General features: G+C 35.8%; 1 protein-coding gene across 1 annotated transcript in view; it reads right to left on the bottom strand.

Annotated features, from left to right (window-relative positions):
* LOC127439008 (semaphorin-3D-like) overlaps window positions 1-17,856 on the bottom strand; it is a 91,866-nt gene that overhangs the window by 25,600 nt on the left and 48,410 nt on the right. Inside the window, exon 3 of the mRNA XM_051694975.1 lies at window positions 436-596. Coding sequence (XP_051550935.1) covers window positions 436-596 — 161 coding nt within the window. The remainder of the gene's footprint in view (window positions 1-435; window positions 597-17,856) is intronic.

The raw sequence follows: 17,856 nt of genomic DNA, 5'->3' as shown, positions 1-17,856 counted from the left end.
CATGGAATCTAATTTAATACTAAACCAAGTGTAACTCTAAGGGAGTGAATTCAACTCTTGATTAATTATCAGTTTTGATGATGTGAAGTAGAGAATTTAAGTCAGAACAAAGGAATGATTTGATCATGCCACAGTTTATTGCACAAATATTTTTTGCTTGTTTTTACAAACTAAAGGGTTAATCAACCACAGACAACAGATGCATTCAGTATAGTTTCATTTGACACAGAATAGTCCTTTAACATCAGAGAGGCCATGATGACGATATTAGAGATGTATTGATTAAGTTTTAGGCCAGTGGACATTATGTGCAGGGTTTTTTTATTTATTTTTTTTGCTTAAGTAAATTTCTTCCTCTCTGTCTGTAAATTACATCACATATCTCACTGACAGTTGAAATGATAGTGCTGTGGGGTGGTGGTAGTGCACTCTGACCTTGCGTGCTGGTTGGGTGACGCTTTCAGAGTTCAGCATGTAGATTTGGTCTCGACCTCCGACAAGCAGCCAGCCGCGGTCTTCATCCAGCAGTAAGGCCTGAAATGCTCCACCCACTCCACCATCCCAGAACACCGCAGAGCTGTTTTTCGACCGCAGGTCTGACAGAGAACAGCCAAATCTTTAATACTTTTCTTGGTTTTCATATACTGAAATGTTCGATTTTAGACCTACACATTCTGGAACAAAATCAGTTTAAACAGAATAAATTCAACTAATCCATTACATTGTATGCTAATTAATAACCAGAAAAAGACTTGTTGGCTTGACAAATCTTTGCCTGAAAGTTGAAATTGTTAAACTGTTAACTGATTAAAACTGAATGTTTTCAGGTTATAGCTTGAAGCTTACACAGACAGACAGACAGACAGACAGACAGCCAGATAGATAGATAGATAGATAGATAGATTTGCTAGGTGGTTGTTAGGTTGTTCTGGTGGATGTAAGAGTGTTGCTACGGTATTGCTATGAGGTTGCTAGGGTGTTTCTAGGGTGTAACTAGGTGATTGCTGGGGTGTTGCTACTGTAGCATTTGCTGGGGTGCTGCTAGGTATTTCCTAGTGTGTTCTGGATGGTTGCTAAGTGTTGCTACATCGTTACTAGGGTGCAAGAGTTTCTAAAATGTTGCTACCTGGTTGCTAAGGTGTTGCTAGGTGATTGTTAGGGTGATCTAAATATTAGCTAGAGTGTTGCTAGGTTTTTTTTTTTTTTACCCAATTTGGAATGCCCAATTCCCAGTGCGCTTTTTAAGTCCTCGTGGTCGCGTAGTGATTCGCCTCAATCCGGGTGGCGGAGGATGAATCCCAGTTGCCTCCGCATCTGAGACCATCAACCCGCGCATCTTATCACATGGCTTGTTGAGCGCGTTGCCACGGAGACATAGTGTGTGTGGAGGCTTCACGCCATCCACTGCGGCATCCGTGCTCAACTCACCATGCACACCACCAAGAACGAACCACATTATAACGACCACGAGGAGGTTACCCCATGTGACTCTACCCTCCCGAGCAACCGGGCCAATTTGGTTGCTTAGGAGACCTGGCTGGAGTCACTCAGCATGCTCTGGGATTCAAACTAGCGAACTAGCGAACTCCAGGGGTGGTAGCCAGCGTCTTTACCACTGAGCTACCCAGGGCCCCGAGTGTTGCTAGTTTGATACTAGGTGATTGCTAGGGTATTCTGGGTGGTTGTAAGCAGTGTTGGAGGTAACACGATAAAAGTAACGTGCGTTTATTTTAGAACATAATATCGGAGTTACTTTTTAAATAAAGTAACGTGTTGCTTTTGTACACTACTGTCCCTGTATTGTGAGATATCAGGAGTAAAAGTGTGCAAACTTCGGGGAGGAGACGTAGTGCATGATTGTCACTGTATTTCTATAGATTGTGAGGCCAGAGACTATTTAGCAGAGAGAGATGAGTCACTTCTATTTAAATGAATGGGAGGAACTGGAACACCCAACCAAGAAGCTCTAGCACCCAACAGTCAGTGGATGTAGAAAGGAAGTCCCGCCTTGCAGGTAAAAGTACCAATTACCTTTTAGATACATACATCACCTGTCAATCAACTCGCTAACGCGCATTTCATGTTTTTAGCGTGATGTGAGGTCAACAACATTAGTTTGAGTGAAACGCAGTTGATTCATGTGTTGATACACACTGTATTAAAAAAATCTGTAAACATATTTATGCAGAGGGATTATAAGACTAGTCTTCCACTGGACATGACATGATACACAGGGTGAAATACTCGCTCAATTCAAGGACTTATGCAGCCGAACTGCTCCATGTTAGAATTAAAAGCTGAATCTGGATCAGTGACTCCAAGCAACGTTCTACATGGTTTGTGTATGCAGAGAAAATGACAAAGTTTCTAAAAAGATTCTACATTTTTGTTTTATAATAAACAAGTAGTTTGATTCATGAAACAAACCGTTTTCATGACAATTTAGTAGCATTAAAAATGATTCCATTCAAGTTGTATCAAAATGCGCCTTTGAAGTTGTGGTGTCTGTACACACTGTGGATCAAATCAAAACAAGCGTGCACTGAGATGACTTAAGTGAAAGATTTTCATTTATTCATCAGACCTTGAACATGTTAGGCTGGCATTCCCCACTGAATTTTATCCTGACTTTTGAAAAACATCTCAAGTTGACTTTGGCATTATCGATGGGCACCGCATATGATGACATACAGTATATGATGCAGGTTCTAGTGTTGGACTTTGCTGCTTTAGGTACGACAGTGGTTATTCTTCATTATTCATATTGGCTGCCATGTTGATGGAAAAACAAATCATGCATATTCATGTTATTGATTCTTTATAATAAATATGACGTGAAGACCTACTTTCTAAATATCTGTTTGTTTACTATGTTGTTTTGACATGAGTGTTGTACAGTAGCTAACATGACCTGTAATGTCTCTTGTATGCAATGCATGGCTTATTTGTGAGGAATGTAACACTTTACTTTCCATAAAAAATAACTTTTTAATTAATTAAGTTACTTTTTTAAGGAGTAACGCAATATCCTAACGAGTTACTTTTAAAAGTAACGTTACCCAACACTGGTTGTAAGAGTGTTGCTACGCGGTTGCTAGAGTGTTGCTACGCGATTGCTAGGGTATTGCAAGATGGTTGTTTGGGTGTTCTGGGTGGTTGCAAGAGCATTGCTAGGTGGTTGCTTGGGTGTTCTGGCTGGTTGCTAGGGCAATCGCATAGCAACACGCCCTGCCAACCACCCATAACACCCTAATGTTGTTGCGGCAACATTTGCACAGTCAAGAACTACTTGCATTTTTTTCAGAAAGAGTAAAAATGTAGTTTTTATATACTTGTTTTGAACTACCATTAAAGAGGAAATATTTGCATCAGTACACTGTATGTTATAACCCACAGATGTACTGTACAATACAACTTACCCTCGAACCCTATAAGATGCAGGGGAGGTTGTTATCAGAACATAAAATTGTTTTGGTAAGATTTTGTTACAATTTAAAGCATTTGAGATATAGGATTACACAGCATCAGTCATTTTAGCTTCTGTCACTCAAATGCTTCCATAACTAGGTCTTTTTGTGGTGGGTCTGTTCTTTGATAGACATGTAAAATAAATACATCAATCATGAAACATAAGAAATGGTGTCAAGTTAATCAGGTTACAAATATCAGTACTTCCCCACTGGAGCCTGCACATGGAGGTACAATTATACATGAAAGTTGCACAAATATAGCACTTATACAAACATTCACACACGTCCACTTTTCTGCAACAGAATCACCCCCTTCTCTCTCGCTGGTGTTTAAGCATGTAAAAAAACAACTCTCCCAATTAAGGCCAATTAACCCTAAACTCTGTTCCTTGACAGCTGCACTTTTGCTACACTATTCTAAAGGGACAGGTCTTTGACAGGCACACAGTGGCCCACATATGTGGCATATTTGCAGGCAAAGCAAGAAGTCCATGATTACACATCAGCAGGCTATTTATCTCATGGAATTTCTAACCTTTGGAGGTGTCAAGGATGTTAGATTGCGGTGACTGGAGGGTTGTGGTATTAAACTTTGTCAGGTGTTTTCTTAGCCTTACACCCTGCCTCGATATCAACGAAAGGGAGTTGAGATGTAGCACAGGAAACAGCTCAAGGTCAAGAGAATGCATTTTTGCTCTCTGGCCAGGGCATGTCGAGGTAAAGATAAAATAATGCACCTGTGAATGTTGCCATCCTGTTTTCCATCGTTTCTTGTGCATTTGTGCATACTTAAAATACAGTTTTGGGATTAAAATTGCATCAAGTAATATGAACCCATTATGTACACTTATATGAATGAACGTTTAGTTTCATTATAAATGTCATTAAAAGCAATATACATTTAGTTGAAGAAAAAAAATGACACAAGATATTATCTCTTGTTTTCAAATAAAAACCAGATTTGGTCAGTTTTTTTTTGCTTAAAACAAGAAGAAAAAAAACTATGGAAAATAGTTAGATTTTTTTTTACTTATTTTAATTTAAAAAATTTAAGGAAAAAAAAATATTTTTCTTAACCAGTTGATTGTATTTTTTTGTTTTAAACATAAACCTGTCCAAATATAATATCTAATTTTACCTCTTAAGTAAATGTGTCTTGTTTTAAGAATATTTTGATATTTTTTACTGGAAAACAAGACAAAAATACTGCTTAAGAAAGAATTAAAAAAATTAAAATAAATAAATATAATGTTTTCTTTTATGTTTTTTTTTTTTTTTATTTTTTTTGCAGTGTTCTCAACCCAAATGAGGGTGAGTAAATGATTATTTTAGGTGAACTACTGTATCCCTTTAAGATGAATCCATCTGCATTACATACTTTTATTATTGACATCGAACATGTGTGCGTCCAATCAAACTCATTATATTAGTACAAAGTCACTGTTACTTGGTAATATGGCTACTACTTATTCAATATTTAGCCCAGTGTTTGTTCCATTCGTTAGGATGGAATATCACACTTCAGCTGTTGTTTATACATTTACAAAACTGTCAGTTTTCCTAATCAGCCTGTGTCATGTTAATAATTTTGCATATTGTTGGGTCTGTGCAGTTCATGGTCATTATAAAAAAAATGTGGGTCACCACTTGATTTCTAAAGTAAATTCTGGTTCCTGAAGCAAAACCAGTTGAGAACCACTGCAATTAAAAAGGAAAAATCTCCTTGGATGTGATCCATTAAAATACATAATTACTGAACTAATTACTAAATCTACAAGCCTCAGTTGCCTCCCCTTCTGAGACTGTCAATCCGCGCATCTTATCACGTGGCTCGTTGTGCATGACACCATGGAGACTCCGCACGTGGAGGCTCATGCTACTCTCTGTGATCCACGCACAACATACCCTATTGCCCCATTGAGAGCGAGAGCCACTGATCGCGACCACGGATTACAGGAATGGAATCGAGGAGTTCCAAACTACAGTATGTCCGCCCTGTTTCGTGTGTGCCGACGTCAGGAATTGTTTTGGCTAGATTGCGGAGAAGTGGCAAAGGAATGCAACTCAATAATCTGCATTATATGGAATATACATCACCACCAGTAAGGTCCAGTACTCAACGTCATATTTCTGTTTGTACTACAGCGACTGTATCATTGGTCAATGCTAAATCTGTTGCTAACAAAACTTTTATTTTGAAATGATTTATTTTTATCAAGGGAACTGGACTTCTTATTTGTTACTGAAACGTGGCTTAATGCTGGTGATTTAAGACCTCTCTCCGAACTTTCCCCAATGGACTGTAACTTTTTTAGCATCCCGAGAACTGTTGGTCGAGGTGGGGGCCTAGTGGTGATTTTTAGAAATCAGTATAATGTCGATTACTGCATGCTGAGAGTTATCAGAGTTTTGAGGTGCAATTACTTGTGATTGATATAAATCGACCTGTATTATGTGTCCTTGTATATAGACCTCATAAACATAATAATTCTTTTATACAGGAGCTTTCTGATTTTTTATCTGTGATTGTAACTTCTTTTGATAACATTTTACTCCTTGATGATTTTAACATTCATGTGTGTTGCCCATCAAAGCCTTTAGCCAAAGAGTTTTTGAACCTTATTGATTCTTTTAATTGTTCCCAGTGTGTTACTGGTCTTACTCATCAGCATGGTCACACTCTTGATCGGATCTTATGTATGGGTAATTCCTGTCTGTAGTATACAGGTTCTAGATAATTACTTTTCTGACCACAAGCCTATTGTGTTTAATTATACTTTTCCATGTGATTTTCCAAATCGACTGTCACATGCTTTTTATTGTGATTAATTATGTCTAATACAGCTAGCGAGTTTTTATGCTCTCAAAAGACTGAGGGCATAAGATCATCCATTACACCTCCTCTGTCTGATTTATCTGTCTTAACTGCTTGCTCTGATCATTTCAGTCAGTTTGAGCCAGTGTCAATCTCTCTTATTAGTGATGTTGTTGCACACTTAAAAACTACTTCCTCGTCCAGTGATGTGGTTTCCCCAAAATTGTTTGTTGAGCTCATTGATATAATTGGTCCAAGCATTCTCTCTATTATAAATTGTAGTCTGACTAGGGGTTGTGTTCCTTTAAGCATGCTGTTGTCCAGCCTCTTCTTATAAAAAACGAGCGTAGATCCTTTAGATCTAAAAAAAATATTTCAAACTATTTCTAAGCTACCTTTTATATCTAAGATACTGGGAAAGACCATTTTTTTCTCAACTTACATCATTTCTAATTACAAATTATGTTTTTGATAAATTTCAATCTGGTTTTAGATCTGGCAACAGCACAGAATCAGCTCTTCTTAGAGTAGCCAATGACCTATTATTAAAAGTGGACTCTGGTAGCTGTGTTGCTTTAGTTCTGCTGGATCTTAGTGCAGCATTTGATATGATTGATCACACTATACTTATTGAATGTCTAAGGCAGCATGTTGGCATCCAAGGAACTGCCCTAAGCTGGTTTACCTCTTATTTGCACAACAGATCATTTTCTGTCAAAATTGGAAACTTCGTGTCATCCTCAGCTACTATTACCTGTGGGGTCCCTCAAGGTTCCATTTTAGGACCAGTAATATTTTCATTATATATGCTTCCCCTGGGTGCTATTTTTTAGAAAAAAAATGTATTTCATATCACTTTTATGCTGACGATATGCAGATGTACCTCACTTTGATGTCTGGTGATGATGTATCTGTTAAATCCTTTTTGAGTGTATGAAAGATGTAAAATGCTGGATGGACAATAACTTTCTCTAGTGAAACAACAAAAAGACAGAGATTATAATTTTTGTATATAAATTATATAATTTTAATATAATTTCAATAAATGTTGAATTGAATTGAATTAAATAATAATAATTACAAAAATTATATATATTTATTAAATATAATAATTCAGATAATTAAAATATACCTTTCATTATATGGCAGATAAATCATTAATTATACAGTACAAAAAGTTGCTTTAGAATGCAATATATTGTTCATTTCTATATCATTGAGCATACATTTTTCATTGTCTTGCAATCCACAGCAATCCATTTTGCAATTGAATTCATCAATCTGTCCAAGAAAGACTTACTATAAGGGCTTTTCTAAGGATGCGTCTATGCGTATGCGTCAGATGGATGCTTTTGGAGGATCTCACTTTGTTTAAGTAACAAATAAACATTGTGTCAAAACACATCTCAAGACCCCTGCATTCGGAGTTGCGTTCTGTCCAGCTGTGAACCCAAGAACACTGGTTTGTTGCTCGTACAACTGCACATTGCCTGTAGAGCTGGAGTTGCACTTACTGTCCCCTGCTGACTGAGACTCATAAAACATAAAGGTGGTACTTCAAGCTGGAGTTGCTCAGATGGTAAGAAAATTCCTTATTACAGTCCAGGGACACGATTAATAGTGCAAATTTTGTTAATATGTTATTTATTTATTTTTTACATAATTAATTGCCCTAAATTAATGTGTTAAATTGACAGCCCTAGTTAATATACATCTGTTTTAAAAAAGTATACCCATAAAACGTACATTTTATACATGTTAATATGATTTTAGTGGGATTAAGGCCATGTCCACACTAATAAGTTTTTGTTTCCTTTTGTTGTCATTTATGCTCCTCATTCACATTAGAACAACATTTTCCTCCAGGGAAAACTGAGACTTTCGAAAATGCTCTCCATTAAACGATGGAGTAAAGAACGTTTAGCTTACCTTGTATTGATTGAACCTGGAACATTCCTTTAAAAAAATTATTATTTCTTAATAGCAACCGAGAACAGCCAAAATTAGTTTTAATATCACAAATGTGAAAAAAGTAAACCTGGCATGCTTTGCATTCATAATGCATGTTATAAGCCAGCCACATAATCAAAGCAAAATTTCGTTAGGAGCGTTCACGTAAGCCAACATCCTTGCAAACTGCTTTCAGACCCCTGAAACGAACCAAGTGCCAAAAAGACTCTGAAAAACATCACACTATCTGGCTAGACATCATTATTAGCACCATTTTCATGTCGACAAAGGAAACAATCTTTCAATGAGATCATGGCCATTGAAAGTCAAGCATGTGTTGCTCGCGTGTCATGCGTTGGATCAGGAATATTTCCAGCCCTGTTTTTTATCCATACTTCTGATAAAAGATGTAATATCCCCTTTCCCACCCATTTCCACTTGTAGACACTTTAAGTTCTCATTCAGAAAGTCTTAAAAACAAGATCGGCCACAGAAGATTTCTGTCCTCACATCTCTTGCAAAGACACATCCGGTACTCCACCCTGTCCACTTGGCTCTGTTATCAACATGATGGACAGACACTTCCTGGCTATTTTAGCATTAAGGTGCCTTGCCACAATGTGCAGCTTTGTACAGATTGCATCTAGTCTTTAGTTTTATTGACTTTACAGGTGGTATTTCACAAAGATTCCGAGGCTTAGCCAGACTCTCAGTGGAAATAGTTTACTTTAATGTGTCCTTACCATATAAGATCCAAGCACAGCACTGGAGCCTATGACTTTGGGTGGGGGTGGGTATGGAGTTCAGCTCTGATCAAGACTGACATGGTACATCTGGTCAACATGAAACAGCTGTGATCAATCAAAGCCTGCCAACTCCAAACAGAGAGCTCTTGAATCTGGCACGTTCCATTTATAAATGTTAAAAATTAATTTTGAATTCACCCATTATACACATATGTAATAAAATGTTTATACATATATGTAATATAATGCTGTTCATTATTATTTAATTTGGAGTGTTTTATGAGTTGATGAATAGTTTATTTTCAAGATGTTTAGCTATTTGTTTCCAGGCGTGTTACATCACCATACCAATAGATGACAAAGGGATTCTTTTTTTCTATTGCACAAAATGCTGTTTGTTTTATCAATGAGTGTGTTTAACTTGCAGTAAACAATTTCTGACATTTATTTAATTATTTGAGCATCTGGAGCTTGGTTAATGGAAATATGGCATTTTCCTTGATATTGGGTTAAAAATAGACTACTTTTTATTCTTTTATAAAAAAATAAAAAAGTAATTGAAATGAGGTGCGTAACCTTAAGAAAATAGTTGTATTATTTTGTATGAAGTTTGCAGAGTTTGTAACACTGTCACCAGAATTTGGAATGTCTGATGATTGGTGCTGTTGATTTAATATGTTAATTTAGTCTGATTATTTATATTAAAAACATGTAAAAAAAATTACAGCAATTAATTATGTCTCTTCACCCGTATGTAAAATACATAATAAAAGCACATATTTTTCTAACTTCTGAGCAATTCAAGCTTGAAATACATGCAATTTTGTGTTTTTATGAGCCTTGTCAGAAGTGGGCAGTCAGCACGCCTCAACAAACCTCACAAGCAGTGCAGCCACAGAATAAATGCTGGTGATACAGGACAGGTTCTTGACAACAGGACAAAGCATTAGGCATCTCGAGACACAATGTTTATAGTTTCAACTACTTTTAACTTGACAAAGCATCCTTAAAAAAAAGCTGCTTTTATGATGCAAAAAAACAATGAGATGCTCCAAAAGTTTCCGTCTGATGCATATGTGTATAGACCGACGATATATAAATGTAAAAGATTAGTCCTTTGAGAACAGGACAGACTGATGAACTCAACTGCAAATTGGATTGACAGCAGACTTATGTACAAAGATAGGAATAAAACAAACAATATATTGACTTCTTAAGCCACTTTTTGTATTGTCTAATTAATACTTGACCTGTCTGCCAAAATAATGTAATAATAAAATTTAAATCTGAATATATATATATATATATATGAATAAATATTTGAATTATTATGTATTATTATTCATATTATTATTTTTTTCATTGGGGGGGCCTTTCTCAGTAAATATTGACATTTGTTATTTATTGCGATTAATTTGATTAATTAATTGGCATGTCATGTAATACATTTGATATACAAATCTATCACTCTGTAAGTGGGAGCTTGTTTATGACCAGATCCTGATTCATAATTATTGATAAACTTATTTTTCTATAAATAAAGAAAAACATTTGTTTGATCATTTTACATTCAATGACTTTGATGACATGGCTGAATGGTTGAGCTTGCCAAATTGAGCTAACAGTACAATTTCTTTAAAAAATGAGAACATTGAATGAGATTATTTAACTGTCTTCCCGCCATGCTGTACAATTCAAACACATTTGAAAGCTAGAACTTGCATTGTTCATTATGTGTTTATGATTTATCTAACATATCTAATAGTTCTCACTCTAAAGAACATGACATTTGTGCTTTAAAAAAGCAGACACCAGTTTGTACCCAATTCATGAAAAGTGCCAGATGCTGGTCGGTCTTTACTGTTTGATAGTTGCTGTGCTTTGAAAAAATTTTGGATCAAAAAATTCATGTAGCCATCTTAAATTAACTGAGTTGATTAAACTAACAGTGTCTTGTCAGCTTTACATAATCCATGTGTGTTGGGACAACGTGAATATTTTTGAGTCCCATGCTTTGCATGAGAGTAGGGTACAACTGTCACACATCAATACACTTTCAATACATCAGCTATGCAGCCATTGACGTGCCAGGGCGTCTTTCATTCAATCTCAATTAAGTGTTTCAAAAGCCAAGATGCCGAAACCTTGAAGATTTAAGGGGTCAAAGGTGATATCTTGATTACCGTGGATCACGTGGATTAGGTTTGGAAATGGATTAGGCCACCCAGAATTCTATTCGGCTTTGAGCTTTTACATCCAAACGTATTTTAACAAAGTATTTTATTAAATCCAATATTATTCTAAACGAAATCCTGATAATCAAATTCAGAGTCGTTTCCCTCCTTGTACTCTTGTATTGGGGTGCTGGTGAGTTCAGAGTGGTGAGAGATCGTAAACACAAGAGCTTTGGTGTCTGACATGACTCAATTGCGAACATTTTTTTGTGATCCTCAGGCACATCAAACGCTGGAAAAGTATGCTGGGACTTTGCCAAACACCTGTTACAATCTCCTGCTTATCACGCAAGGTCAGATGGCAAAGGAAATGAAGAAAGAATGGCAACGTTTTTCAAAACAGGTGATCCAGAGAAATAAGGAGGTGTGTCTGTAATGGAACACAGACACAGCTTGATTGTGATGGCTCAAGAACTGTACGAGTGATTAGACGTGGGGCATGTATGAATGGTTTTAATCAGTGTTTTCTAATTATCTGTATTTGAGGGTTAATTATCAATAACGTCCATGTGCCAAGTTCTCAGTAATATTTTTTGTTGTTGTTGTTCATAATGATTTCAACTGTTTTTGAAAAATTTTTATACTATTCTCAACAAAAGTATTTATAAAAAATTAATAAATCTAAACAAGTCAAGTGGTGTTGCCATGTATAAAAAAATTATATATATATATATATATACACACTGACATAAAATATATATATACGTATATGTGTGTGTGTTTTTCTCAACATGGTCTCATAGAATCATGTTACTACACATTTTTGCTTAATGATTTTTACATGGCTCGTTGTATGTATCATAGCAGTTCTGTGGTAAATATTGCTTTACTATTTTTATTTTTATTTTTTAGAAATAATAATGTTACTGCTTAATGAGTTTTTATTTCTATTTTAGCCTTTTAACCCTCAAAAGTCTTTAGTGACCCAAAACCTCATTCCACCCCCTGTACCTCCATTTCAATGAGTTATGCCCATACTTCTTTGGTATTACACAGCCTCTACTAAATTATGTAAGACACACACACACACACACACACACACACACATGATAATGGCTTCAGAACCAAAAGTGTATAAGTTCATTAGAGACCCTAGGTATGTAAAAGTGTTGTTTTTATTTTATTTTTTGCACTTCCATAAATGATAGTTTTTTGATTATTTTATAACTGTCTAGGCTTACTATCACAGGATATCAATTTCTTTGTTATACAAGAGAATTGAGTACTATATTCATACAAATAAATACTATATCACATTGATTTTCTGTGCAACAATGGTGAATTATCAGTATCCCAAGTTTATGGAATTAACTGTATGTAAATTTCGTAATAAGGAATTTTCCTATAAACTAAGCAATTTGCATAGACCAACAAAAATAGCACAGTGCTTCCTGTGAGAACAGACTTGTCTACAGATTTACAAACTCAGTTGCATGGATGGATTGCTGTGGACTGTAGGTCAGTGATCTAAATTATATTTATTATAAAAAATATTAGATTTATTTTGATTATTGTTATATTGAATCTAATTTATTTGGGGGCATTTTTTCAGCAAATATTCTATGTAATTAATTTGATAAAAAAATTTAATCGGTTGTCAGCCCCAATATAAATTATTATTTACTAAATTACTAATTACTTATGTCCAGACCAAAAAAAAAAAAAAAAAAAAATGTGTATCATTTGACACTTAAATGTTTGAAGCAGTGGTCTTATTTTAATGGATGGCTGATTAGCCAGAGGAGAGACTCTTCAGGCTTTTAAGGTCACTGACAGGTTCTGTCACCCATCAAGCAATGGAGTGTCAGTCAGTTGCACTCGTTATCTCGCATTTCATCAAGTGCTGTTAGCGCTGGTGGACTTTGATTGGGTGTAGGGCTTGAGTGACAAGAAAAACACTGAAATGTCAAGCTTCAGAAGCTCTGGAACTGGAACTGCAACAGTTCTAGCAATAGCAGGAAGAAATCTTGATGAAGTGAATATCTTCCTTGCATCTGTGTCCCACCACTTATCAAATTCAACATCTAAATCATCACAATCATCTAAAGAAAAAGATGTATGTCTACACAAACCAGCATCAATCGGCACAGCAATATGCAGGATGTTGCTTGGCCTATCGTACGGTTTATCAGTGCCAAACTATTCAGGGAGTCCTCTGAAGTGAGAGTGACGTTTATGAACCTCATACATTTTACACAGTTTCCTCTCTAAGGCCCTATATTTCCAAAGTGGTGGAGTTTAGCTTCTTATTTATTCCCAATGCTGTTTTGGCTTTTTACAAATTGTTAGTGGTGTTGCTTAGGCAAGAATCACTACTAGTACTGTTCATTCTTAAGGTTAGGTGTTAAAACCCCCAATCCTAAGTATCAAACATTGATGCATAACTTGTCCTGCACCAAAATACTGCAAACAGAATGATACAAATCATGCAGCTTAGATACTTGGAAGTTGGCTCTATTTACTTGGGCTAATAAGCAAATACCTAGCAACCACCAAGAATACGCTAGCAACCCCCAGCAATAACCCAAAACACCCTAGCAACCACATAGCAATGCAGTAGCAGCCCCCCAAAACACCCTAGCATCCTGTGGGCAGTTCTGCATGGCCAAGAACCACTTTTCTTATGAAAATGAACAAATCTATTTCTGATTGCTATTGGCACATTTGTAGATCATCAAGACATTAAGAGTTCCATCTATTCTACATAATGCATGACCAAAGGACTAATGATGATATCTTAATGACCTTGTGGTTTACACACACATTCAGAGTGGGCCAAGACGGAACCATCCATGACCTGTAAAACATGTGCAGAAATGTATTTCACAGAACATCTGGGATCTTCACTATTGTTTGGACCAGACCTGCCTCAAACTCCAGAAACCAGATTTCAATTGCCAAACACACCGTGCAAAACATATAGTTTGAAATTATACTATAAAAGCAGGGACTATCATGTAAAATTTCCTCCTAACAATGATTTAGGTGGGTATCTAAATTTTGTTTTTACACTAAATGCAGTGAGATTTGATTTGTAGTGAGACTGAACTCAACAAACATGGATGGAATTAGAATTCAAGCCAGTAAGATAAAAGTATTTCAAGTTTGAGTTAAAATATATTAAGTTTTATACAATGAAATTTAATAAATGGGATGTAAAACTTGTGAACTCATTAGTATCTTTAGGCATTGTTATACATTTGGGGAAAGGCTGAAACATTCAATATCAATGTATTCATTCATAAGTAAAACCTTTAACTTGAGCATACACTCAAAAAATAACTCTTTGGCTGAACTTGATTCTGTCATGGACAGCAGTTCCACATGTTTGGAATGAGTTTTCTTAAATTAAACTGACCTTGTAATTACAATTTAAATACTTTAAGTAGATGGAACCTAACTGAATAAAGTAAATCCAACAAAATTTAACATGTCAAAATAACTCAAATTAAACTATTTTAGTGATATGCTAGCTAGCACATGAAATGTTAGCATGATAAACACATACTGGTGGGAAGCACTACTGAGTGCAACTAAATAATTCAATATAGCAATATGTATAATACTCAAAATGTATTGGTCCTCAACATAGGCTCAAGCTAACTCTCCACCATGAGGGTAATCCACAAAACATAACAAAAATGATTCTCATCAAATCTCAACATAACAAAACCTTAAACACTAACAAGTATCCCCTTTTATATTCATCTTGCACAAAGACACATAAAATATCACTACATTTTAACATGTAGGGTACTACGGGGTTAAAGGCTCCGTGGGGTAAAAGGCTCCTTTGATTTTATTTCCTCCCAAAACATTAAATAGCATCAAAAAATACCACAGTATTTTCCTAAACACCTGTTTGTCACTATGAACTGGAAAATTGTCCTGTTCCATGAGATCTTTGCGTGTGTTGTCTAAAACTTGATTTTTAGGCAGTTTTATCTTTTTTTTTTTATTTTTCTTTTTTTACATTGCACATTTATGTAGCTCATGAAAATCTCTGAAATTAACACATTTCTTTTGAGACAAAATACTTATTTATCATTTTCAGTTTTGTTTAAGGTCATTAAGTCAAACATTTTTCAATAACTGTCCAATAAGTGAAAGGACAGTTTTTGAGGTAAAAAGCCCCCCTGTTGTAGGGGCTAAAGGCTCCTATTAAACACATTGATTTTTAAAAGTGGGGTGAATAGATTTATTATGAAGAATGTTCAGAGTGGGCTCACATTGACTCATCCAATCATAATAGAGATTAGTTTGTTTATAGAATACTTGAGATGTAATAAAATGCCAAATGTTTTTGCAATGAACAGGAAACTGTTAACTTTTTTCTGAAGTAGTAATTTTAAGCATCATCTTAATTTGTTACTCAAAAATGCATCTTGCTGTCTCAAAATTATTTGCATAAGCTGACAAGCAATTGGTTCACAAGCAATCCATGCTGATATGAGCCAAAAACACATAAAATCCATGCTGAAATGTTCTGAACACGCAAACGTAATATAATCCATGGTGACACTGGGTGCTTCAACCGCCAACAGGTTAAAGCAGAGATGCTGGTCTTCACATCTCACATCTTCTGTATTTGTTTACACACAGAATGGCATGTGTTTCTCCCAGTCAGTTCTCCCAGTGGCGTTTTTAAAAGTTGCGCTTGTACCGCTCTTAAAACGTGCCACACATAGCCGGAAATGCATCGAAACCATTAAAAACATCCATCTAGTCCAGTGGTTCCCAACCTTTTTTTCCAGGGGAATCCTATTTTAACATTCAAAATCCCAAACGACCCCCTCTCCTCCCCATAGTACCGCCACTTGTTTGAACTTGCTTTCAACACATTACAGCTGTTGCATAATGAAGATCTACTTTCAAATCTGGCCTGTGTCACATCCCGACTCCATTCCTGTTTCTACTGTCCTGCAATAAGAGGCTAAAAAGGACCAAAAGTAAAATAAATCTGATCTGAACAGGAGTTGATTTGCCAAAAAATTTGTAATAAAACATAATTGGCAAGACAAAAGGTAGCAGACTAGCACATACAGACTACAGTAATAAAAAGTTATGAGTTTCTCAAGAACTATAGAAAATATTTCTCCTGATACAGAAAGTGAAGAGACAGCAATTATGATGGAAGCGCCCTCCAAATTATAATGAAACTTTTAAAATATTTTTAAATGGTTAAAAAATGGGCCAGTAATTTTTTCGTCCTTTTCCCAGAAGAGAAAGACTATACATTTGTATAAATGTGTCTACATCTGCTAAAAGTTAGTTATGCCAACTTTTAGGAATAGCACATAGATAGCCTCAGAGCTAATAGACATGAACTAAAAGCCACAAAACTCCAATTTTGTTTAAGACCCCAATTTCATGGTGTCTCTAATAAAAACCTTCACTCGAAACCTCACCGAAGGACAATATTTCCTTTCTAAACATAAGAAAGCCTGTCAGTTAGAGGAATATACACAGTTGCGTTTGCAAATTATACTGTCATTTCCTACTCTCTGTGATTCCTGAAACTCATACCAGAAGAGACTTGCTCTGAGGCTAGGATGGGATGTAAACATCAATATACCACCTCATTCATCCACCACATTCATCAATTTCCCTGTCCTCTACCATTTGTCTTTTTCATGCTGTCTAGAAAGACTTTTTTTTATGGTGATGGAAGACATAGACCGACTCCATTTAAACTGACTTTTTTCCTTGGGTCATTGGGAATCAGTCACTCTAATTACCCAAAAGCTGCAGTTGCCCGTTGTGTTCTGGGTCACCCGCATTAGCAGAACCAGAGGAAAAGAATGAATAGCAAAAATGAAGGCTTTCATTTATCAGCTTTCAGTTTTCATTCAAATGCCACACAATGGATGTATTTCAAACTGTACACCAGCGGATCATGTTTTGAATTGACCACACAACTTCAAAAACAGCAAAAGAGCTCCATTCTGGTGTTCTTAACATCTCTTATGGTCTAGAAAGCTGTAAATGTGGCATCATATTACAGATTCTCCAATTATCGTGGTAGAATACATGAATCTGAAAGTGGAACTTTATACTGAAGTGAATTCATGAGAGAGCCTGATAAACAGAGTGAATGAAGCACCAAGAAAGTGACTATAACTACATTCACACAGTCAGTGTTTGTGTTTGACGAGTGTATTAACCCGTGTGACTCTCAAATTGTCCTGTTCACACATCAACTTACCGGATTGCCTAAAATACTGAGCCCATTTACATGCACACCAATACACCGGTAAAAGAACAGCATTTAATGCGTTTACATTACCACACACGTTGTCGACTTATTAAGCAAAATCAGTGTAAGAACGTGCATGTAAAGGCACTCACTGTCTGTATGAACTAATAACCGAAGTTAAGCTATTCCCTCAACAGAATAACGGTTGTAACCAAAGTGACATTGAGCATGTTTACATGCACACCAATACACTGATAATTACCAAAAATCGGTTTGTTGACTAAATCAAACAATGCAAGAAAGCCACATTTACATGAGGTTTGAAGTAATCTGGTTAATCTTGGCTTTTGATGTCAAAACATAAAGGAATATTCTAAATTCAATACAAGTTAAGCTCAAATGACAGCACTTCATTATCATAATGTTGATTACCACAAAAATTTAT

The sequence above is a fragment of the Myxocyprinus asiaticus genome, chromosome 50 (assembly GCF_019703515.2).
Source record: "Myxocyprinus asiaticus isolate MX2 ecotype Aquarium Trade chromosome 50, UBuf_Myxa_2, whole genome shotgun sequence".
NCBI lineage: Eukaryota > Metazoa > Chordata > Actinopteri > Cypriniformes > Catostomidae > Myxocyprinus > Myxocyprinus asiaticus.
This window is presented reverse-complemented; position numbering and strand designations above follow the sequence as displayed.